The 24637-nt window shown below is 44.5% G+C and overlaps 2 protein-coding genes across 3 annotated transcripts in view; one reads left to right on the forward strand and one right to left on the reverse strand.

The window, feature by feature from the left end:
- Window positions 1–1846: 1846 nt before the first annotated feature.
- Window positions 1847–18332, reverse strand: DNASE1L3 (deoxyribonuclease 1L3). The gene is made up of 8 exons (XM_081851038.1): window positions 18048–18332; window positions 13799–13887; window positions 11745–11828; window positions 10409–10521; window positions 8348–8460; window positions 7490–7647; window positions 4278–4374; window positions 1847–2154 (listed from the first exon to the last, which is right to left on the reverse strand). The coding sequence occupies exons 1-8, from the start codon at window positions 18177–18179 to the stop codon at window positions 2044–2046; spliced, it is 897 nt and encodes a 298-aa protein (XP_081707164.1). The 5' UTR covers window positions 18180–18332; the 3' UTR covers window positions 1847–2043.
- A 4252-nt stretch (window positions 18333–22584) lies between these two features.
- Window positions 22585–24637, forward strand: part of LOC309335777 (monoacylglycerol lipase ABHD6-like) — a 47969-nt gene continuing 45916 nt past the window's right edge. Inside the window, exon 1 of one of the 2 annotated variants that reach the window (XM_081851024.1) lies at window positions 22585–22771. The gene's annotated coding sequence lies outside the window, so the exon portion shown is untranslated. The other variant, XM_081851022.1, reaches the window with a different exon arrangement.

Genomic DNA, 24637 nt, shown 5'->3' on the forward strand with positions numbered 1-24637 from the left:
TAATTTACAAGCTAGAGGGTGATTCTAAAAGTTGATATAAGGTAAAGAAGTGACTATTGAAATGCGATAGATACGTTATAGTTATAGGGATGACAGAAAAGAGGGAGGGAAGGAGGTTGATGCTCTTTTTGAGTAATAATGTAAGCTGTAGATATGTGTAATGTAATGAAATGAAATATGGAAAACTCAATAAAAATCATGATAAAAAGACAAAAAAAAAAAACAAAAAACAAAATGGAGAGCCAGTGTGGTGTACTGGTTAAGAGTGTTGGACTGGGACCTGTGAGTCCCATTTGGCCATGCAGCTCACTGAGTGACCCTGGGCAAGTAATTTCAACTTAACCCCCCTCACAGGGTTGTTGTGGGGGTTAAATGAGGTGAGATAGAACCATGCGTGCCACCTTTAGCTCCTTGGAGAAAAAGGTGAGATACAAATGCAATGAATGAATGAAAAGGGTAAATGCACCAACCAGCTATCTTCCACTCCCACTGATGTTCTGCAATATGCAAAGAGGGTGGTGGGAAAACTGGCTGTACATGATTACAGATCTAAACAAAGGTGTGTTCCTCCTCTTCAGTTCTCACCCGTTTTGCTGCTTTGCTTTTAAGGACAATCCTTTTCTAGGTTCATATCAGCCTGCCATGTAATGCTACATTTCACTGTGATCTTGGAGAACAGCCCTGTGTTACTTGTATCTCACTTCCAACATGCTGCATATTAATTGATCCAACAAAGGACATCACTTTGTGCATGGTGTGCAAAGACAAACAATTTGAGTGAAGATAAAACAGATGGTTCCATAAGAGAGAGAAAAGGACAAAAAGCCACCCAAGTCATTAATCAGTCTGACTTGAGGATAATTTTCCCTGTCACCTTAATACGGGAAGAAATTAGATCCTGAGCACCCAAGCAAGATCAAGCTGTGAAATAAAATTTAGTCTAGCATTACAACATTCATCATACTTTAAAATTGCAATAATCTAGAAAGGCAAATGTAAAGCATCATTTTCCAACCTACTTGCATGGTCTCAGTACATCCAGACTGAGAATTTGGGTTTGATTAAGGATGAGGGAGAAGACTTGATTAAGTTTGTATGTAAGGTGAATATTCAGTAATTCACACTCCTTGGAACCATAGGCTAACAGAAACACTGCCATTGTTGAATATTTGAAGTTGTCTGAATTTTGCAGCAAAGTTCTCCAACCAAGTAATGTGCATGAAAAGGCATATTCCGGTGTGTGTGTGTGTGTGTGTGTGTGTGTGTGTACAAATGTGTATGCTAGTGAAAATATCACTCAAAAATGCACTACATCAGATGAAATTGCTTATGTTAGGCAAGCTTATTTATAAAAACGTATGTATTAGAACGCTGATGAAATTTCTTGAGGGTTAAACTGCTCCCTCTGAACTGAACTTAAAATTGGAAAAACTGAAAAAACCTTAAGGCACATTCTTCTTGGATCTGATCTGAGGGGAGTGTTGAGTACTCAGTGTCTCAGTGCTAGGTTTTTATTTTGGTAACCTTTGGAGTTCCACCTAAATCAACAATTTCACATTTCTCTAACTTCAAAGAAGTAATGTGACGTGTGTGTGTGCGCGTGTGTGCGCCCGTGTGCATGCACCCACCTACAAGATTGGAGTCAGTCAATGGCAAAAAGTGTGTTTCTGTAGCTTCTTTCTGAGTTCTTGATTGTAAAATATTTTTGGCCAGAAGACCGAAGTTGGGAACAGGCAGAGATGCCGAACAACTCTGAACAAATTGTTTCACCAAACAACCCCTGCTGAAGACATTGCTAAGGCATTCAGACTGCCTCACTGCGTTTGTCTTTCAGGTTACGGCAAAGTTAATTTTAGCTCATTTATTTTATTTAACCTTGAATGCTTTTAACAATAAAAAATAGTTTCGGTTTGCATATTTTTGGTGAAATAGGCCATATGGGAGGCCGACATACATCAAGGAAAAGGTCAAAAACTAAACCCACTCTTTTCTTGTGACTATACATCCAATTTCCTTTCTCTTCGGAGAACAGCAGTCTCTTGTTTAGCCCTGTTGCAAGAGGCGCCTACGATTGCTTGCTCTTGCTCGTCTTGGGGAATGTCTGCTGGCTCTCAGCTGGAACTCTACTGGAAAGTGATCGCTCACTGCTAAAGCCTGCAGAGTAAGGGACACAATAGGTGGATTAATTGGACACCCTGTCCCTTGCATACAAATATTTAAAAGCCATACTATGTTGAGTTATTGCCATTTGTTGCTATATGAAGCCACACAAAGATAGCCCCTAAGTGAGGTGCATAGCCCTTATTCCAGGGAAGCCACCAATAAATCTGGCTGCTATGCTTTCAAACATCCAAAGCCAAATTGCTCAGGAAGGCTATGGATGCATCTGTCCGACAAGCACACATATGGAATATGCAACCAACCTGAGAGCTCTACTACATTACAGCACAGGGAATAGATCGTGAATACTGCAGCACAATGCACTGTGTTGGTGTGAGTTTCCCCATGTGACATTAGCCTTCTTCGGGGAAACTTCTTGTGCATTCTGCCAATATGTGAGAAGGCTGTGCTGAGTAGTCCTGACCATGACATCACACCCTAGATCCATGCTTGCCATCTGTACATCCTTCCAGTGGCATAGCATGGGTTGCCAGTGTCTAGGGCAAGGCAAGTATCCTTGGCACTGCCTGCCAATAGGCTGTAGTGAAGGGGCAATAGCTTGGCAGCCAACCCAAGTGGCAGCCATGGCCAAGGGAGAATGGTCATGTTTCTAAAGCCCATGCAGAAGACGCCCTAGCAACCAGCCATAGCTCAAATCCTCTCCGCAGCCCATCCACATGAACATTGGGAGATATTCTGTGTTAGCAGGAGGGTCCACTATTTATTTTTTATTAATATTTTTATTCCCTTTTGAAATGTTGTGCCCGGGGTAAGTGCCCCGTAGCTCCGCCCACACTATGCCACTGTGCCCTGCACAATCAGGATTCTAGATGCACATGGGCTCCATTGCGTGTGTAGCAGCCTGCACAAAGTCTCCCCCCCTGCAGACACTCCTGCTGTGTGTGTACAGGAACATAGGATCAGACCACTGGTCTTTGTAACTCAGCATTGTCCCCACTGACTGGCAGTGGCTCTCCAGGTTCAGGACAAGAGTCCCCCCTAGTCCTTGGGCAGCTCAGTTGGTTAAAGCATGGTGCCAATAATGCCAAGGTTGCAAGTTTGATCCCCGTATAGGACAGCTGCATTGCAGGGGGTTGGACTAGATGATCCTCAGGGCTTTTTCCAATTCTATAGTTCTGTGATTCTATAATTATACGATACTGGGCCCCTCTGCATGCATAGCAGATGCTATGCCACTGAGCTCTATCTCCTCCCAGGGACACTAGGAGGCAGGGGCTAGTTGGAGTGCCCTATCAGTGGCAGGACTCGCTGACAGAGCATGTGGGCCATGTCACGGCTAAAAATTGGCTGCTGTTTCTTTAATGCTAAAAGGACTAAGTCAGCATGAGTCAGCGGCCTACAATGACTCATGCAACCTTTCACCTAATTGTACCTGTATATACAGAGTGGTCAATGTTAGTGTTGGGTGTGGGTTGGTTGGATGGTAGAAAGCTGGTTGCGTTTGGTGTGTGTAAAAAGCTGTCAATCTTGATTGTGGTTGGAGAAGACGACTTTTAAAGAATAAAAGCAGCAATACTCTGCAAGAATACTCTTTCTCAAAGACTCTTTTGTGCCAACTAAGGTCTGAGGATTAGGTAAAGGAGTAAAAAAGGAGGTCAGAACCTTTTCTTTTTCAAACACTGGCAGGCCATTAATCTAAAGACTGCCAAAGTACAGCTCTAAAGTGGCGTATTTTGTTATCAGCCACTGATGCAGCTGCAGGTACTACATAAATCATGTTCTTGGCTCCTCAGTTGTTGGAGTTGTGTTACTCCAGCTGTTTACGCAGCATGATCCACACAGGTCTCTGATTTGCGTAGACAAACACAGTGGGGGATAAAGTGGTGGAAGTATGTTGGCTGTACACATGGCACACACCTGTCTATCTGTGCAGATGGGCCTGGAATTCTGTTATGCGATTCCCTGTATTTCTCAGCTCATGGTTCTTCCTGCTGCTCTGCTCTACCTGCTTGTTTCCCCTCGACTGGCTGCCTGCCTCTCTCACTGGTCTGCTTCCCCAGTTTTGGCGCAGCGCAGCTGTGGACTCAAGCCCCGGCGGATGCAGGACAAGAACGCAAAAACACTCCGCTTGTGTACTATTCCTGTCTTACACAAACCTGTCCTTCAGTCATCGAAAAGGCCCTCTGAAAATCAAAGATGCCGGCTGAGTCTGGTACAACAGCATTTATGAGTTTCTCCCCACGGAGCACAATCCTGTAAGAGGCGAAAACAAGACTACTGGGTGTTAGCCTGCTGTGCAGGAGGAGAATACATATGCTGCTGTCAGAAAGAAAAGGTGAGCGGGAGCATGGTGGGTTTTGATAGCACAAAGATGAATTCGCAAGTGACCCAGAGGCAAGGCAAGGCGAGTTGCCTGCAAACTCCAGCAATTAAGCTGATCCACAAATAGCTTGTCTCTTAGTTGCTATTTCATCTTTCCGTGGGTGGTAGAGGACGATGGAAAATGGCAATTTAACTGCCTCAATAGTGCATCAGTTTCCATTAGTCATAAAGCTAGGAAAAACAAAAGAATAACCAATTAAAATTATCCCAAACGTAGTTGGTTCTCAAGTATTTCTGGCTGAGCTGTACAGATACAGGTAAGCTTTAGTGCTTGTTATTAGGACTGCTTCTGATATTCTTGTTCTGGTGTCAGCCTTACCTGGTAAGTCAAAATTCTGAGAAGCATGAAGGTTAGCCAGCTGCGTATCTCAGATCATGGATGGGGAACCTCAGGCCCGGGGAGGGGGAGCAAAAAGGCCCCCCTCCAGCCTCTCTGTCTTGGCCTTGGGACTCTTGCCAATTCACCACTGCTTAGGAACGCAGTTACTAACCCAATGATACCAGCCTTTTTCTCCATCTAATTCTGCAATGCGAAGTCCTCTGGAGATCTTCAGGGACTGAACGTTTGCTCTCAGCTGGGTGAAGTTCATTCCACTGCAGGTAGGCTGCCACAGGGATACCCACCTGACACATTTGTCTGTGCAGTGCTTTGTGCAAAAAACAACCGGAGAAGAGCTTCCCCAAGCGATTTCTCTCTTTCTCCCAAACTGCCCGTCCTCACAGGACTATGTTCAGACATCACTAATCATCCTGACACTACCTGATGCACACTGCTGGGAAAGGAGGCTGGATTGTGACTCAGAAGTACACTCCTATCTAACACAGCGCTTGCTTGCCAGCTGTTTCGGGAACAAGGGAGGGAGGTGATCTTGCCAAGGGTAAGAGCGTGGGCAGAGGGAGGGAAAGTGCTGTGCCAACAGCAGGGAATGAGCTCATTGTGAGCATCAGTATGTTCAGGTGATTATCCTGGCAGACTTCATGGAGGTCAAAAGTTTTCTGTCTGGAAAACAGGCAAAGGGCTTGCACAGGGAGGAAGACAATGTGCAACCCAGGAATGGTTGTGTTGCAAAAGCTGCAATTACCTTGTCCTTACTGCCTCTCAGTGGGGGAATCACAGTGGTGGCTAACCTGCTTCCCTGCATCCCCGGATCACTGATGCAACATTTTGATTCTTTTGTAGACTTTTAAATATTTTAGAATGGTTTCAGTTGTTCTCATTCTTTTCTTCTTGCATAGCGCAGTAGGAAGTGCAAGAATGATGGAATACAACAAATTAAACAAAATGTGTGCAACAAGGCAGGTATGAAGTATGAGGTGGTGGGATTCAAGTTCACACAGTAGTACATATAAGAACATAAGAAGAGAGCGCAGGATCAGGTGAATGGCCCTTTTAGCCCAGCATCATGTTCTCACAGTAACCACCTAGATACCTGTGGGAAATCTGCAAGCCCAAGAGCACTCTCCCCTCCTGCAGTTTCCAGCAACTGGCAATTAGAAGCACTGCTGTCTCCAACTGGAGGCAGAGCATAGTCATCCTGACTAGCAGCCATGGATAGGCTTATTCCCCATGAATTTGTCCAATCCTCTTAAAGCCATCCAAGTTGGTGGCAATCATTGCCTCTTATGGGAGCGAGTGCCATAGCCTATCAGCTGTGTGAAGCAGTACCTTCTTTTATCTGTCCCAAATCTTCCAATATTCAGCTTCATTGGAGCTCCATGAATTCTAGTGTTGTGAGGGAGGAAGAAAAACTTCTCCATAAAGCCCATTGTGCCTTGGTAATTGTTGGCATCTGCCTGTCTTGAGAGACAATGGAGTGTGCTTCTTGGGGTGAAGTCAGTCTCGGGGTGTTAGCAGCACCGAAGTGACCTCCTGAGGCATAAACCTGGGCAGTATGTATGGAGGTCTGGGCTGCCCAGGTGACAAGATCCCCACCTGAGCCTCGGTGATGTGGTCCAAAGGGAAGTAGAGCAATACTTTGGGCATCAGCTTGGTTGCAGGAGCTACTAAAAGAAGACACCATCCAACCACCTTGGGGCCTCCTCTCTGGATTTGTGTAGGGTTTACCCCTCCCCCAAAGATGTCCCGCAAGGCAGCGGAGGTTTAGCAGAGTTTTCCTCCTCCTAGATGAGCTACCTTCCCAGGTTGACAAGCCCCATCTGCCCTTCACTTCCCTATACAGTATATGCAGAAACCACCTTCTTGACTGTTGGACCCACTATTGGTCTCGTCTGCTCAATCTGCCAGAGCCTGTCTTCACATGCAGGGGAAGTCCCTAACTCACTGAGGGTTTGAGATAGCATTGGTATAGCTTTATTCTTCTGAGCCAAGGAACAGGAAGAATGTCTTCACACACTGTCACAAACAATGGATTTCACTTCCAAAATAGACACCATGTGTGGCTTTTAAAAAAGGATTAGACAAATGAATGGCCATGATGACTATGTTCCACCCTTCACTGCTGGAGGCAGTATGTCTCTGAATACCTGCTGCCAGGAATTGTAAGTGGGGAGAGCGCTGTTGTGGTGAGGCCCTGCTTGTGAGTTTCCCTTAGGCATCTGGTTGGCTGCTTAGAGAACAAGATGCTGGACTCTGATAGGTTTTTGGCAGGACTCTTACGTTCCAGTGTATGTTCTTATGAAATAATGGAGCAGTGGAAGCTAGATTGGCTAATCAGCTCCAGTTCAGGAAAGCCACAGTCTCCAACTGCCTAGGCCCATTTCTTGCACTTGTCACAGATTGGTTATCCATTGATTAATAGCTGCATGTGATGTCACACAGGTAAGAGACCAAATATGCAATAATTTATCCATGCATAGATAGCCCAGGTGCACATTTCCCCCCTCACAATATTAATGACCTGTTGTAAATCAACATGCATTTTGTTAAGGTAACCAGCAGAGTTCTTCCAACACTGCAGATAATAGGTAGCTTAGCAGAGGCTCTAGATGGGAGGGTTCACAAGTCAGCTCTAAAACCAGCTGTTACCTGTCATAGGGGCAGCGGGTGCTGGCTTTCACCGTCGTGTCAGTTTTGTCATCAATCAGCCAAACAAATTCAGTGTGATTTCTCAGTCTGATATTCTTCCAGTGTTTCTTCGCAACATAGCCACAGCCAGCGTTGAAGTCTCCCATGAAGATGAAGTTCTACAAGGTGGGGCAGGAGATTGTGAAAAGACAAATTTGAAGAGACAGGATTGCAGAAAGCAGGGCAAAAAGGTATGACAACCTCCCCACCACTTGTTATTATTGGAAAAGTAAAGTGATCTATTTTGAGCTTCTAAGCAAAGGCGCCCTATCATGGCAGCAGGTGCACCCAGATCAGACTGGCTCACAGAGTCACTGATGAATTTCCCTGGGTGTGCCAACCGCATATGAGAATTATCTCAATAGATCTTCAGGTGCAAAGAGATCTATGGGGGGTATCAGAGAAATGAAAAAGGAGAGGAAGTTAATGGTGTGTGATTATGAGGAAGAGGGAGAGATAAAATTCTGAAAGGACTTCATTCATTAGTACGGATGACAGGCAGTAGTAATCCTGTCTCCAGCAACATGGCTGGGCTGCTCAGAACAACCAAGCCACACTTTGACTAGGAGCTTTAGGAGAAGGGCAGTAGCTCAGTGGCAAGTGGAAGATCACAATCCCTTGTCTCTAGGTCTCTGAGAGAGACCCCCATCTGAAATCCTGGACAGTTCCTGCCAGTCAACACAGAGAATGCTGAACTAGATGGACTATTGTTCTGACTCAGTAGAAGGCAGCTTTCTAAGTTCTGATGTTCACAGGGGTGGGGTGGGCTGATATTCAGCACAACTTTAGCACAAACGCACCAAGGAAACAGCGACTGACCTCAGACTTGAAGCGTTGTCTTACATCTAAGTACACGTCATAGAGTTCATCAATTTCCCGAACAGCCATTTCAGGTGTTGTGTGCAGAGGGATTATCACAAATTCCCTGACCACTTAAGAAGCAAACATTGAAAAATAAGATGACCAGCATTTCCAAAACTCACTCCCATCATGGTTAGAAAAACTGACAGATCTAAGATGTTTATTAGGTATATTGCCTTTTACAGGTCATGGATATTGGAGGGTCTTGAGTTAAGCTCATGTGGCACCTGAGCCTACCAAAACATAATAGTCTTTGTCTTTCTAAAGACAAAACAACGCCCATTGTCCATCTTTCTTCCAGTATCAAGTACATTAAAGTTTTGTAATTATATAAGAAGTTTGATTGTTAGGGCCCAGATTGGTTTCCAGATCTTAGCAGGCCCATTTTGTCTCCGATTCTGCTTAGCATCAATTTTCATGCTACACTTTGTACATACAGATCTACACCTCTTGAATAGTTTGCTCCTTCCTTCCTTCCTTCCTTCCTTCCTTCCTTCCTTCCTTCCTCTTGGTTTGGCTAACACAATGTGTACCCTACTTCCCAAACCAGTGATGGGAGTGCACAGGGTGCAGAGTAAAAGGGAGTATTTACACAGTTTTGGACTCTGCACTTCCTTTAAAGATCTGAGTGGGTTACAGATGCTTTCAGGTGGCCTTCCATACAGCTAAGTGCTCAGACCCAAGGACCACTTAGCATCTGCATTGGAACTGCTCTCACCAGCATATGGTCTTTTTTCCATTCAAGAATGTGTGTTGGGAATCCTATCCTTATATCCAATTTGAAAACTGGGATGAAAAAGGACATCTTGATGTTGACATGTTAGCATTGCAAAATATGCATATTCCCAGGCCTGGATCAAGGGGAGGGGAAGGGAGCACATGCCCTGGGCAGCAGGTTGGGGTAGCGGCAAAACAGCATCCTGCCCTGCGGCACGGGAGAAAGAGGACAGGGATACACAATGGCTTCGGTACATGTTTGGTGACTCCTTATGGTCTGGCAGGCTGCTGCTGATTAGAAGGGCCCATCTCTTTGCCTGCCCCAGGAAGAGGAAGGTGAGAAGTGGCTGTGGGACAGGACATGAACCAGCAGGCTTTATTCTCTTAGTGGGAGACAACAGGGAAAAACGCTTTCTCCCCTTCCTTGTTGTCCCACTGCCATCACTACCACCACTGAGAGACAGAAGCCTGCATGGGACATAAAGGGGGAAAAGATTTTCTCTCATTGTGTCCTGTCCCCTGTCGGTGCCATCGAGAGAAGGAAGCCTGTGCCTCCGTCGTCCTCTCAGTGATGGCGGTGGAGACTACATGAAGCTGCAAGAGAAGGGGTGGTAGCAGTGCAGACTTTTGCCCCCTCCAGCAAAATTTGTAGACCCAGCCCTGCACATTATTGTATGGACCTTTAAGCCTCAACATATTAATGAGAATTAGAATTCAACCATTTAAATCATGTGCCACACTGCATTCCTCTTGCTACTTACTACCCTATCTTCAGATGTTTTCTATGTGCAGCTATCTAGCTCTAGGACATTAATCATGCTTAGAAGCCTAGCTTCTTGAAAATGTTGAAGTCAACAGATCTCATTGCAAAGTGCTTGGAGTTTTACAGTCTTGACTTATTTAATGTTTAGGACCTTAATTAAATTTGGCACAAATAAGTCAACGTGCGGCGAGTTCTGGATTATGCTTGTGGTTCTACAAAAGGCTGCAATCAAGGGTGGATTAATCATGAAGTTAAAGAAGCTGCAGAGTAACCTCAGCCAAATTGGGATTGAAGAGCTCTGTGGCTCACAGAATCCCATGAAGGCCCATAATGCATTTCCACTCCTGAAGCTAAGCAGGCTTGGCCCCATAAGCTGCCTAGACAGCAGGCCCTACATTAAGGCTTGCCATTCGGAGCTCATCAGTGGAGTCTAAAATAAAGATCTGGGGCTTCCCTAGTGCTCATCCTTTTCCTGTATCTCTGCTTGTGGATTATGAAACACGCAGAAGGAGGATAGTGCATGCTCAGCAATGTCTCACCAGTTTTTGGAGAAGAGAACCAGACAACATAAGGCTCCCTGGAAAGTGCATCTTCGTCATCAGGCTGCAGATCGGGATACTGATAGATTTGCTTCACTGACACCATTTTTGATCTGAAGTGTGAATTAACATACAGACAGAATATCAGCTCTATCAAATAGTTTAGACCTTTTAAAAAAAAATGTATAGGCTGACTTTCTGTCCCAAGATCCACAAGGTAGCTAATAAGACTACAATCAACAATGAAAATGCCGCAAAAAAAGCAAGCTAGTTTTCATAATCTCAAATTTTCTGGCTCAGTAATACAACTACCTGAAGCTATGAAATCCTTTCATGTTCTGCTGTATAAGTGGGGTGAAAATGCATTTCAGGAACAGAAAATCATGTGTTCAGAGTTATGTGGTGGTGGTTGTTTTTTGTTTTGTTTTTACAGAAGCATCAACCCACCACAGTCCTAAAAGACGGAAGCATGTATATATGAGAAATGTTCAGAGCTTAATGCTTGGATGCCATGAAGCCAGTGAGATGCTGTGAGAGGGCAATATAAAACAAAAAGTGATGAAACAAGGGGATGTTAGTGCAGATCAGGGTTAGCCAACGTGGTGTCCTCAAGATGTTGTATGACGACTCCCATCGTTGCTGACCACTGACCATGCTGCCTGGGAGCTGATGGGAGCTGAAGTCCAACGTCTGGAGGCTACCCTTGGTGAGGATACTTAAAGTAGTTTTGCAAGTTACTGTAGTTTTTTGCTTATTCATTAAAAAAGGCAAATGGGAGATACTAGTCTTTGGATCCAATAACATCCATATATCTGAAAGAAATATGAATACTGCTTCTGTACAGTGAGCAGCACTGGAAGAAATCCTTGTTTGACCAGTGGGCCACCATGGTCAATGGGCAGTAAGGCCATCACTTCCAGGGTGCTCTATAGGCATTTTCCCAAGGGGAAGGAAGGGTTGTTTTGCTGGTTTCAGTGTGGGAGAGTCCTGCAAAATCTAATGCTTTCAAGTCATGTGTGAATGCGCCGATAGCATTGTGAGCACAAATCATCATGAATATGCAATAAAAAGGCTGTCTGGAGAGTCCCCCGGTATTACAGCTCGTATAACCACTCCCAAGTCTGCCAAGACAATCTAGATGCCCCAGAGGAGTCTTTTATTCTTATTTATTACCCAGTATCATCAGAGAGTACAGAGTTTAATATGTATACAAAAGACAGATCCCTTTCCCCAAGAGATATACAATCTAAACTGGGAATTGAAGGCTAATACACCAGCTTATTTTCTTGCAGTTTCCAAAGAATGCCACATGCAGAAAGTTTCGAAATGCACTTACCTGTAGAAAAAAGCATATTGTTCCTTATAGGTCCTTCTTCCTAACCGATTGCTGACCACATAACTGTACTTTTCTTGCGAGTGACTGGAGAAAAATGATTTTTGATATATTTGAAAGAATACACAGGAAACACACACACCATTGTGAAACACAAACAATAGTCAATGTTTCTGGCTTTGGCTTGTGGAGAAGCTCACTGCTTAACTATCTGAGCAAAATCCCCTTTCTGCCCTGACACAGCCCATCCCAAGGTTCTCCTGTTCTGCTAGGTGGGATGGTCTGCAGCGTGGATAATGTTTCTGGGGGGAATATCATACCGTAGGGAAGGGGGACCAGTGGTCCTCCAGATGTTGTTGGACTCCATCTTCTATCAGCCCCAGCCAATGGTCAGGCCAATGGTCAGGGATGATGGGAGTTGTCTAAGAAGAACCACAGGTTCCCCATCTCTGGCAGAGAAAGAAATGCGCTCGAGAGGGCTAGTGCAGTGATTTCCCAAACAATGTGTCGTGAGGGGGCCTGAAGTGTGAGTTAAGGAATTAATCCACCATATTGCAGGCACCCACCACGGCATGCTTGAAAAGGGGAGGCCTCCTTCAGCATTGATTCTCCTCTCCTCTCCTCTGCCATAGTTGGTCACCTCCTGAGGCCTACATCCCAGAAGGGGCCTACTGGCCCTTCTCTTCCTACTCCTAGCTTTTGCTGCTTAGAAACATTGAAAGCTGCCTTTCAATGAGATCAGTGTTGTCCTCATTGACCGGCAGTGGTTCTCAGGGGTTTATAGCAGGGAATATTCCCAACCAAAGGTATCATGGACTTTGAAGACGCTTGAACTCAGGGCAAAAGAGAGAAACGCGCTAAGAGGAAGGAATGCTTGGCAAACCCTCACCATGAGCAACTCCAGCCCAGAAACCTATGTCTCCACTATGGAAGGACGTGTAGGTCCAGAATTGGCCTCCACAGTCACTTAAGGATGCACTGTTAAAACCATGTTTATGGAAGACAATCTTACTTGGCTACAAGTGATGCTAAAGAAGAAGATCTCCAGCCCTAACTGGTGTACGAATGAATTTTATTATTATGGTCACAGACCAGTTCCAACTCACTTACAATATCAGGAAAATCATAAAACACAACTGGTGATGTCAAGGATTGAACCTGGGACCTTCTGCATGAAAAGCAGGTGCTCTACCACTGTGTTATGGTCCTGCATGCTCAGTCTCTCCAAGTGCACAAACTATGACAAGGGCAAGGAGGGGGAGCAGCAACCTTCACTTTCCTTGACCTCTCCTTCTGAGCAAATGAATGAACAGCAGGGGCAGCACCAGGGATGGATCTACTATGAAACTAACGAGGCTTAAGCTTCAGGGCCTCTGATCCTGGAGGGGCCCCAGGAGCTACTTCAGTCCACATTGCTTAAAGCTGTTGGGTATAGTAGACGCAATTTGAGTCACACAGCTCAAATTGGTTAACTTTTTTTGTTGTATATACACTTCAACAAAGTTTGAGAGTCAGTAGCACAGGTGTGGCGATCTGTCGTGGAGCAATCCTATTGAAGAAGATAACAGTGGTTATCCAGACCTAGTTGCTGGTTGCAAAGGGGCCTTCCATGACAGTTCAAGCTTCAGGGCCCTAAAATTGTAGGTCCTCCACTGAGCGGCACATCCTGTTTAGTCACCTGAGGTGAAACAGGAAACTGATGCCACCACTGCCAGTCTCCCTTACTTGGGTCATGCAGCAGTGCCCATGAAGCTGTGGTGGATTCTGAAGAGATCTCGTGACATCTCACCAGAAACTACCACTGCTTCTCCACCATTAGTGGGGGTGGCGGGGTGGGGAGTCTCTGGGGGTGCTGCCTTGTAGCACTCTACCACCAAAGGAGGCTGCCTCATCCTGCCTCATGGGCCACCTGGCCCTAATGAACAGCGATGGCAGTAGCAAGGAGGTGGGCCAGCTGAGAAGTGGGCCCACTGAAAGCTTTTTGCCCAAGACCCCAACTCCCAAAAAACCTTGATCTGACCCTGCATGTTTTAATAAATTTGACATTCACATCTCACCCATTCAATTTCTCTAAGAGGAAGGGGCATAGCCTGTTGCTGTTGTCCTTTATTTCCATCAGTAGCATGATGTCACACTGAGAAATAACCTGCAGGAGGAAAGAAAGAACATTCTTAAGAATGCTTTATTTGACACACTTGGAATTCCCAGAATGAACAGGCTTTGCATGCCTCCTGAACATTTCACCTATCAGAAATGGGCTTCAAAAAAATTCCTGGTCTTTCAGCGCCTGTACTAGAGAGCTCCTGAGTTAGAGGGAAGACAGAAACAAAATTCTGAGAGTACCAGCAATATTCTGGAAGCACTCTCACTAAGTTCAGTCCAAACACATCTATCCTTTTCCAAATCCATAGCATGAAAAAGACTGTTTCTGCAAGTTTGAAACAAACTGTGCATGACACTCATTAGCTGATCCCTCAGTGATTTCGCATGCTCCCCCATTTTCCAGAGTAAAGGTAAAGGTAAAGGGACCCCTGACCATTAGGTCCAGTCATGACTGACTCTGGGGTTGCGGCGCTCATCTCGCTTTATTGGCTGAGGGAGCCAGCGTACAACTTCCGGGTCATGTGGCCAGCATGACTAAGCAGCTTCTGGCGAACCAGAGCAGCGCACGGAAACGCCGGTTACCTTCCCACTGGAGCAGTACCTATTTATCTACTTGCGCTTTGACGTGCTTTCGAACTGCTAGGGACTGAGCAACGGGAGCTCACCCCGATGCGAGGATTCGAACTGCTGACCTTCTGATTGGCAAGTCCTAGGCTCTGTGGTTTAACCCACAGCGTCACCAGTGTCCCACATTTTCCAGAGTACTTTTGTGCAAATCCCCCCAACTCTTCTTTAAAAAGGTGGATAAATGGATAAATGTGGGAATAGTTATGTGGTACATGGAAAAAAAAGTTTAGAAAGTGTATAGCCCATCTGCAGGCCACTGTTCTTGATAGATGAAGGGATTTAGAGAGAGGCAAAGCCAATTAATGTATTGTGTATTCTAGAATTCCAGATATCTCAAAGCTAGTGGCTGAGAAAGTATTTGATTTGCTGGTCTTCACATCTGTTGTGAAGCCATGGAAAATAATGCGTTGAAGACTATATAAATACTGTGAGACTATCCTTTAAGAAATGGGATGATGTTCCAAGAGATTGAAAGGATTGCTTAAGTGAAAATTCTAAAGTGTCTTACGGTACACAGACAGGTTCATGCCTCTGTACTCTGCATTCATTAGCAGCAAACCAATAAAAGAATACAATTATGATTTATATTATATTACATCACCTATTAAATTTCTATCTCACATCCCTCCCAAATGAGCTCTGGTGACAACCAAAGAAACCCCTGGCAAAACAATGCAATTAAAAATGAATAAGGGCCTATTAAAATAATTCAAAACATTAAGAACATCTAATGTGGAAGCTGCCCAGAGTGGCTGGGGAAACCCAGCCAGATTGGCGGGGTACAAATAATAAATTATTATTATTATAAAAACATTGTTATAATTTCATTCATTTATTCAAACAATTTATAGGCTGCTCTTCGAAGCAGAACTTCAAGGTGGCTTACACAGTAAAAGCTTTTTAAAAACAACACCCCACCTCAAAAATATAAACACAAGATGATATCAACAAAATGCCCCAACACTAAATGAGGTGGCAATAACCTGAGATGGGTTTCTTATGGGGAGAGTTCAGCTATACAGGCACTCAGCTGAGGTGCCCAAACCTTCTCTATTTCTTGCAGAAACAACCAAGGTGAGATGGAGTCTTTTGGCAAAATATTTGGAGAATGAAGTCTACCAGATCAGGTGCAACCAGACTGCCAGGGTGCTTCTTTGAAACATTTGAAAACACCCTTTCTTTGGCTGGTTATCACATTAAAACAGCACATGGTGGCTAGTGTGCTGGATTTAGACTGGAGTGGAGTGGGGGAGTCCCAGTTTAATATGCTGCTCCACAATACAGTGGTACCTCGGGTTACATACGCTTCAGGTTACAGACTCCGCTAACCCAGAAATAGTATCTCGGGTTAAGAACTTTGCTTCAGGATGAGAACAGAAATCGTGCTCCGGCAGCGTGGCGGCAGCAGGAGGCCCCATTAGCTAAAGTGGTGCTTCAAGTTAAGAACAATTTCAGGTTAAGAACAGACCTCCAGAACGAATTAATTTCTTAAGCCGAGGTACCACTGTAAAACATACTGGCTGAACTTCAGACAGTCACTATCTCTCAGCCTAACATATTCAAAGAATTGGTATGAGGATAAAAATTGCTTTACGGCTAGCTCAATCTTTTCTTGCTATGTTCCTCTACTGCTGTTTTGATGTTGTGCTACATGCTGTGTTTCTGCTGCTTTATCAATATGCATTTTGCAAGGACGTCATGTAATTTTATTGTCCTCTCGAGTGATTGCAAGCCACCTTGTGATTCCCCCCTCCCCCCTCCAATGAAAAGACAGGATGTGAATAAAATAAATCCCAGTGCCCTTGTACCTGGGGAATAAGCCCCATTGAACTCAGTGGAACTCCTGAATAGACATAGAAAGTACACACAAAGCTGAAACAATGACAAAGATAAGGATGTAGAGGATGAGGAGAGAGACACCTCTGCCCATGTTGTCCTGAGCTCTTTGGAGGGAGGGGAAACATTAAATATAGAATAAGGAAGAATAATGCATTTAGCTTAAAAGCAAGCCCTGGAATCAATCAACCTATCTTAGACATGTTCATTAACTTCAATGGGTCTACTCTGAGTAAACTTGTGCATGTTCCAGTATGAAGCTATTGGCAGGCTTCATTTGGGGAAGGTTGATGGTCCATGACAGAGGACTGTGGAAAGTTTCCAGATCAACCCCCAGCACCTCCAAGTAGGGCTGGGGGTGGGGTGGGGGTGGGATTCCTCTCTAAAATCCTGGAGATCCTTTGTCAGTCAGACAATACTAAACTGGCTGGACCAATTACCTGTCTCAGTATACGGCAGCTTTCTGTGTTCCTATGTTTAAAGGACAAACTATAGCTCTAATGGGACGCGGGTGGCGCTGTGGGTTAAACCACAGAGTCTAGGACTTGCCAATCAGAAGGTCGGCGGTTCGAATCCCCGCGACAGGGTGAGCTCCCATTGCTCGGTCCCTGCTCCTGACAACCTAGCAGTTCGAAAGCATGTCAAAGTGCAAGTAGATAAATAGGTACCGCACCGGCGGGAAGGTAAACGGCGTTTCTGTGCGCTGCTCTGGTTCGCCAGAAGCGGCTTAGTTATGCTGGCCACATGACCTGGAAGCTGTACGCCGGCTCCCTCAGCCAATAAAGCGAGATGAGCGCCGCAACCCCAGATTCAGTCACGACTGGACCTAATGGTCAGGGGTCCCTTTACCTTTACCTTTATAGCTCTAATGGTGGCAGAAGATCCATAGATGCATCTGAATTGCTGACTTGAATTTAGCATTCATGTATTGTGTGCTGAATCACTGGTTTAAAGCCACTCAGCCAAATTAGGATTTTGGGCCACTTTTTAAAAATAAAATAAAATTACAGAAATGAGTCTGCAAGCAGATACAGAAATAGTCATGTCACGAAACGCTGCATGTGCCCTCATTTTGTCACTGTCAAACAAAAGATCTGAAGTTCATAATTTGCTGGGAGAGGAAAGATTCAGAACAGCAGTTGCATTTGTGCGTCTTCTTGTACACTTTAGAAGCACTAAATGGCTTCAAGCGGAGCTCATTGCAATGCAAAGGTGATGGATTGTTCTTGTTTACAAGCATCCGATGTACAGGTTTTTGAATGGCACCAAAGTGCTTAAATCACTCGGAAGGTGTTTATAATACAATCACTTTTGTCTGCAAGGGTCCAACTTATTTTGTGATTGTAATTTCTCCTTAATGAGACCAGAGTACTTCATAGTGGTGATTAAACAAATTAAGCATGCTAGTAACGAAGCAACGTCTGATGAGACTATAGATGAGAAGGAGACAATTTTTCTTGCCCATCAAAATGTTCCCACAATCCCTCATGTTCATCTGCAACAGCATTCAGCATTGTATTTCTGCTAGATTTAATGTGTAAATAAATCTTGATGAACATATGGCTTCAGGTCTGCAAATTGATTCTTCCGCTGTTAGGAACACAGCAGATTTATTAATGCTCAGCCATTCATTATCAGGACTTGGCTGTGTGAAGATAAAATACCCTGAAAGATGAGCTAGATAAAATGTCCCTCCATTCAGCTGAGTATTTATTTAATCCCGTAGAGCGAACAACATACCTCTACAATGACATCCAAGATTTCTGGTCTTGTTCGCTTGGCTTCTCCAAATGACCTCACGTTGAAAGAGCAGATTTTAAGGCTCAGAGCTGCGTGAAAAGAGAAAAGCAGAAACAGAGAAACACGTGACATCTTTTCAAACCTGGGCCAAAAGAAAACGCAGGGAGGTGTCCTTCTCTCACTCAGCACTTGGTCTGCAAAAACCAGCGGAATTTAGCTGTTATATTTCATGATTGCTATGCAAATTAAGGTGCATGTCATTGGCTTCTTCCACAGGCCATTGACTTCTCTATTTTTGGGACTAACATCTGTTGCTGAGGAACTCAACTTTTTGCCATAGGGGATTACCTGAATTTAGAGCCAACTTCCACAATTGACTAGGTTTATTCTTGAACCTCATGGGAGAATACAAAACTGAAGTTTGTTCCGAGTTCCTTATTTACGGAAACGTTCACAGCAAAGTTTGATAAGAAGACTTAATAAGGAACTGGTTGATGTGCTCTTGCACCCATAAGAAATGCTGATCCACCCCATATTTGTGTGTGTGTGTGTGTGTGTGTGTGTGTGTGTGTGTCTCTGCTTTCAGGTCCACAACAATTCTCTGCTATCAAAACTGTTGGTTTGCCACAACGCTCTTAAACACATGATGACCCCCCCCCAGATGATGATTGCAGATAAGGGAGTGGGAATGTGCACCCCAACTAAGATTTTGGAGCAATCCACGTCTCTATAAAAGTGTCCCCTATGAGATGGTACACAACTGTACCTAATCTAATGCTTTAAAAGGGATCCAGTTCTCCTCTACTATCCAGTCAGCAAGAAGAGAAGAAATGGGTTTTTCTTTTTATTAGGTATTTTGTGGTTTTATATCTTGGTTTTATTCTGTGAACCGCCCTGACACCCCAGACATAGGGTGGTATATAAATTCAATAAATAAATTCAAATCCAATAAATTAATGATCATTAATAAATAAAATACTACTACTGATTCCCTCTGTCTCCATCTCCCTCCCGGAACCCTTTTTGCCTGGATTAGCAGAGGAGAGGAAGTGAACAATCAGGGCAATGGGGTGGAGCAGTGATGCAAACTTGGTAACACCACTACTCCCACTCTTAAGAGGACCTCCAGAGAGGACTATGGGAAATTCCTAGCATGAAACCAGAGGCGTGCCTAGGCTTCTTTGCACGCTTGGCAAGGAGATGTATTGGCAGCTCTGAAGCCAGGAGAGACCATGGAGCAGAAACTCAAAATTTCACTCTTCTAATAGTGCCACTGGCCAACTGGGGAGGAGCCCCCACACTACTGCTGTGATGGTCCATGCCAGCAACCTCATCTGCCAAGGTGCCCAGAGAAGCCTGTGTGCCTTGCCCTGCTGCCCAGAGCAAAGGAGGAGTGGCCTGGAAAGCATGTAGATGGGTGGGCGGACTCCTAGCAAGAGTGGAGAGTCACAATTCTTGCACGCACCCCTGGGTGGGAGCCAACCTAGCCAGTCCCTAGCTATACCCCTGCATGAAACACCCTCCAGAATGACATGCAAGAGGTTTGTGAGCTAGGGCAAGTGTCTGTGTCCCTTCCACACTCATGGCTAGATCTATAGACCCCCAAAGGGGAAATGGTAAAGAAGGGGTGGCAAACCTGTAGACCTCCAGATGATGAACTACAACTCACATCATTCGTGCCAATTCCTGAATATGCTACCTGGGACTGATGAGAAAGATAGGCTTTGGGCCTAATCCAGCAGGGCCCTTCTTCTGTGAGTGTTTGTCCCCGAAACAGAAATCCTGAGAAGGAAAGAAAAAGTAGAGAAACCCAAAGCCACATGAGGGAAACTCAGAGCAGAAGTGGGAAGTCAACAGGGAATTTCCAAGGGCAACAGCTGCTAGTTCTCTAGTCACCTGGCAATTATTCTGATGATCCTTTCCAAGGCAGAGAGGAAATCTGGGGGGAGAGATAAGAGAAATGTGGCGCAGATTGCTTCTCTAGCAACAGCTAAACAGGAAGGGGGTAGGGATCTTCTGGAGATAGGCTGCTCAGGGGGTGGGGGAATGGGGGATGTTCAAGAAAATGCCCATTTGGTGAATTCTGAACTGGCACCCCAGCTCCAGTTCTATATTTTGCCGTACACTGCAAATGCAAATGAGCAGCGGCTCTGGCAGGTTTTCATCAGTTCCATTTAGGTGGCAAATCTTAGTCTTCCAAAATAGCTCTGGGGTTAAGGCACAAGCAACAATGAAAGCACAGATGTGAGTGTTCCAGAACTAGACAAATAGAGGGAGATGGGAGCATACGTGACAAAAGGAAAGCACAAAACATAACAAGTGGTACTTCAGCCTGGGAGAAATATGAAGGCAGAGCAACATGAACTTTAAATGGAAATTTGGTGTGTGCGGGGAGGAGACTGGAATACAAAATATGCTGCATTCCAATGGATATTTTTAATTTGTATCTCGCCCTTTGGATACTAATGATCGTTTTACTACTATTTTTTATTTAGTTGCTAACATAAATAATAATAATAATGACATATCAATGCATCAGAAGTTGGCAGGCGTAACAGAGCATTGTTCTTGGCTCAATAAACCGGTGCAGTGCTTACTGGGCTTATTCCTTTTGCTCAGTGCCTGGCACTTTATGAGACTGGTTGCATTGTCAATAAGTGGATTCAAGCAAACTTCCCTTGTCCCTAGCGTGTGTGTGTGTAGGCTTTTGTAGTCACAATTGATCTCCTGACCTGTTTTAATTACAGTACTTGTGTTTTAATGGGACTGTTTGATTACATCTTTAATTATGGTTTTTTATAGTTTAACGTTACTGTAACTGGTTTTTATGCTTGGAAACTACTTAAAAGCTTATTTTGGTATTAAGTGGCATATGCATTTATTATTACTATTAACAGAAATAAAACAAATTGTTAGGGACACCCCCCAAAAAATTATATTGTTGTTGGCATCCATCTGTCTTGGGAGAAAAAGGATGAGGTAATGTCAGACCGGTGGACAGTTACAGCAGCTGCTGTGGCTGTAGATAACAATATGGGAGAGAAATGTTTTGTTGCAGCCGGGGCAGATGAATGCATCCTAAGCATAGAACTATCCTGGTACCAACTTTGCAGGAGGGAAAAAAACCACCACCATCATCAAAGTCCACTCTGAAGATGAGCTGGCCTAGGGAATGGGAGTCTAAGGAACCTATGGAACAGCTTGGGGTTGGCTGAATCTATACTTACAGTCCTAATTTAGAAGGGGCAATCAAGGTTGGATTCAAGCTAATAATGTTTGCTGCCAAAAGTCTGGAAGCAATAACATTACTGCACCCTTAGATCAATAATGGAGAACACGTAGTTCCACCACAATGTCATTGAACCATCAGTCTCCAGTGTCGTAGTCCTGTGCTGCCAGCCATGGTGGAGCTCAGTGGAAGGAGAAGCCAGCCAACCAGCTGAGTTTCGGGGTGGGGCTTGGGTACTTGCCTGGAGGTAGAGTCTCCAGGTTCAGTCCAGTCCTAAGGTCCGGAGTATCTCAGTTCACGTAGTCAGACAACCCTGGAGTCAAGAAAGCCGAGGGTCCAAGGGCACGGGAAGCAAGAAGCAGCAAGGTCTGGCCAGGAACGACACATGTTTCCAGCAACTGACTGAGGCTGGAAACCCAGCTTAAGAAAGCTGGAGCCAGCTGGTTCTCATCCGGAGCAAGAAGGCTGATCATCATCAGGTGTCACTTTGCCTTCTGCTCCTTCAGGCTGCTGCTCAGCAGGTGAAGCTGACTCCTGGCCTATGACACCCAACCAGCATGGCCAAAGCCAGAACCCTTCCATGCATCCTTTCTGTTGTGCGTCCATTGTGATTGTGCTCATGATGCTATTGGTGTGGTCACATGAAATTCCACTTTGCAAAAGTTTTGGAGTGATCACACTGCTTCATTTCCAATCAGTGCATATCCTGCTGAAATATCAATGTTCTGATTTCTTTTTTGTCCTTTTTTCATGCTGTAGCTCCTCCGGCAGCAATATGTGGCAGCATGGGGAAATCCACCTCGAATGCACTCTAATTGTGCCATGACTTTATTGCAGGATACATCCACCATAAAACATCCGTCTGAGATGATGGAGTCCAACCACATCCCTGCCTTGTTTGCTGATTTGGACCACATGGCAGACAATCAGTTAGCAACCCTCTTCTGAAATCTGGGACTAATAAGAAGTCAAGTTTTCTAGGACATGATAAATACCATGTTCTTACCATCTGAAGGTGCATCATCCAATAATTACAGGGTGTTTGCAAACGCACACATGAAAACCTGGCCACAGTCACGTGTGCCCTTTTATACTCCTTATTACAATTTCAGCAATACGTGTAACTACTTAATTATCACATGGTGACCTAATTAAAATTAATTTGAAACTCCCATCCTGGATCAAAATGTGTGAAATGTCAATGAAATAGACCAGGCGTGTTTTGGGGTCATTAGCTCAACTCATATTTACTTTCCTGGGTTAATGTGAAGTGTTGGCAGGTATGCCAGAACATCCCAGGTTGTCAAAGTGCTAGGTGTCGTTTTACAGTGCAAACACGCACACAGGGTTGTAACTGCAGCTGGCAACATGGCCTTTGAGCTAAGGAATTGTGTCCAGCAGGTGGCAGGGTTTATAATTGCTTACTCGAGTCATCTGAGTCTTTTAGAAAACCCCAGGATTATCAGGCAGCACAGGCAGGGTACTTTGCACTCAGGTGAGTGAAAAGCAAGGTTTTGTGTTTGTTTTCTAAACTTCAGGATCCAATTGTGCAACACAGTTTAGATCAATGGCATGGATTCCATAGTCCAGTCAGAGGGGAACTGAATATTTTTTTGGGCCTCAACACAAGTGAAGGATCCTAGGAGGACGCTGGATTCGGCAGCAAAAAGTTTGTTACAGCAGTCCTAAGAATGTCTACTCAGAGGTAAGTCCTACTGAATTCACTCAGGCTTACTTTTGGGTAAAGTGGCTTTGGATCACAGCCATACTATTTCACTCTGGCACAGGGAGCTGGTTTATCCCCCTGCAGCCAAGCAGCAGTGATCAGTATGGCAGTGTGAGGTGCAAATGGGAATATGCAATGTGGCTAGCAAGAGGTCTGAAAGCTAGCATAGAATTGCTTTGAAGAAAGGCTGTGGAAACAGATACCGTATATCTTATTAGAGGCTACTTGAATCCAGGCAGAACTGTCTAACTGCATCCTTGCTTGTCTCATCGTTAACTGTGACATCTGGAGCCTCTGATTGCACCAAAACAGCTGCAAATAAGGGGATAGGACAAAATACCAAGGCTAGTTAACATAGCTGGATTTGAGGGGAAACAAGCAGCAGTGTGGGTGACAAAGTAATTTTAGGGCATGGACTTAATGGTCTTATCCTCTGCACTCTGTTTAGATTGCAGTGTGTATTACTTCAGTTGTGAGACACTCACTTCACATAACTCTTCCTTGCAGTCATTTCATGCTTTACAATCGTTTTACATTCCTGATACGTTAGGGCAACAAATGAACAAATGAACAAAAAGCAGTTTGCTAACCCTGATCAGAAAGAAACACTGCAGGCGCCTGCACTTTTGCAGTTTAAATGCCCTCAAATTATAGCAAATTTGTTTAGGGAAGCTTTTAATGTTTGATATATTACTGTATTTTAATATTTTTTTGGAAGCTGCCCAGAGTGGCTGGGGAAGCCCAGCCAGATGGGTGGGGCATAAAAAATAAATTCTTTTTCTTCTTCTTCTTATTATAGCACAATCACATATTTGGGAATAAAATGGTAACTTCTACTGCTCTAGTGCTCAATACATTTCTTTGGAAAGAAGCACTATTTTGTTGTAGAAAAGGATAATATACATTTAAAATAAACATAATACATGGACATCTGAAACCAAGTACATGTCTAGCCAGCCACACTGGGCTAAAAAGTCAAGGAAGGAAGGAGAGATACTGTGGTGACCTGCCCCAATCCTCCTCCTTCTCCTCCTCCTTCTTTATTGAATTTATATACCGCCCTATACCCGGAGGTCTCAGGGCAGTTCACAGAAAAGATCAACATAAAAAGCAATATATATACAACAACCCAACAACATTCCACCCCCTAAAAAGACCCACATTTTAAAAGGGGATAAGATGTCAATCAGATCAACCAAAGGCCTGGTTAAAAAGGAACATTTTTGCCTGGCGCCTAAAGGTGTATAATGAAGGCGCCAGGCGAACTTCCCTAGGGAGAGCATCCCACAGATGGGGAGCCACTGCAGAGAAGGCTCATTCTTGTGTTGCCACCCTTCGGACCTCTCGAGGAGGAGGAACATGAAAAACGACCTCCGAAGATGAGATCAGGGTCCTGGTAGGTTCATATAGGAAGAGGCGGTCCTTGAGGTATTGTGGTCCTGAGCCATTTAAGGCTTTATAGGTCAAAACCAGCACTTTGAATTGAGCCCGGAAACTAATTGGTAGCCAGTGCAGTCAAACCAGTATTGGTGTAATATGATCAAACCGTAGTGCTCTGGTGAGCAGCCTGGTTGCTGAATTCGGCACAAGAGACAGCCCTATGTATAACGCATTGCAGTAGTCTAACCTTGAGGT

This window comes from Podarcis erhardii (assembly GCF_964252035.2).
Source record: "Podarcis erhardii genome assembly, chromosome: 2".
Taxonomy (NCBI): Eukaryota; Metazoa; Chordata; class Lepidosauria; order Squamata; family Lacertidae; genus Podarcis; species Podarcis erhardii.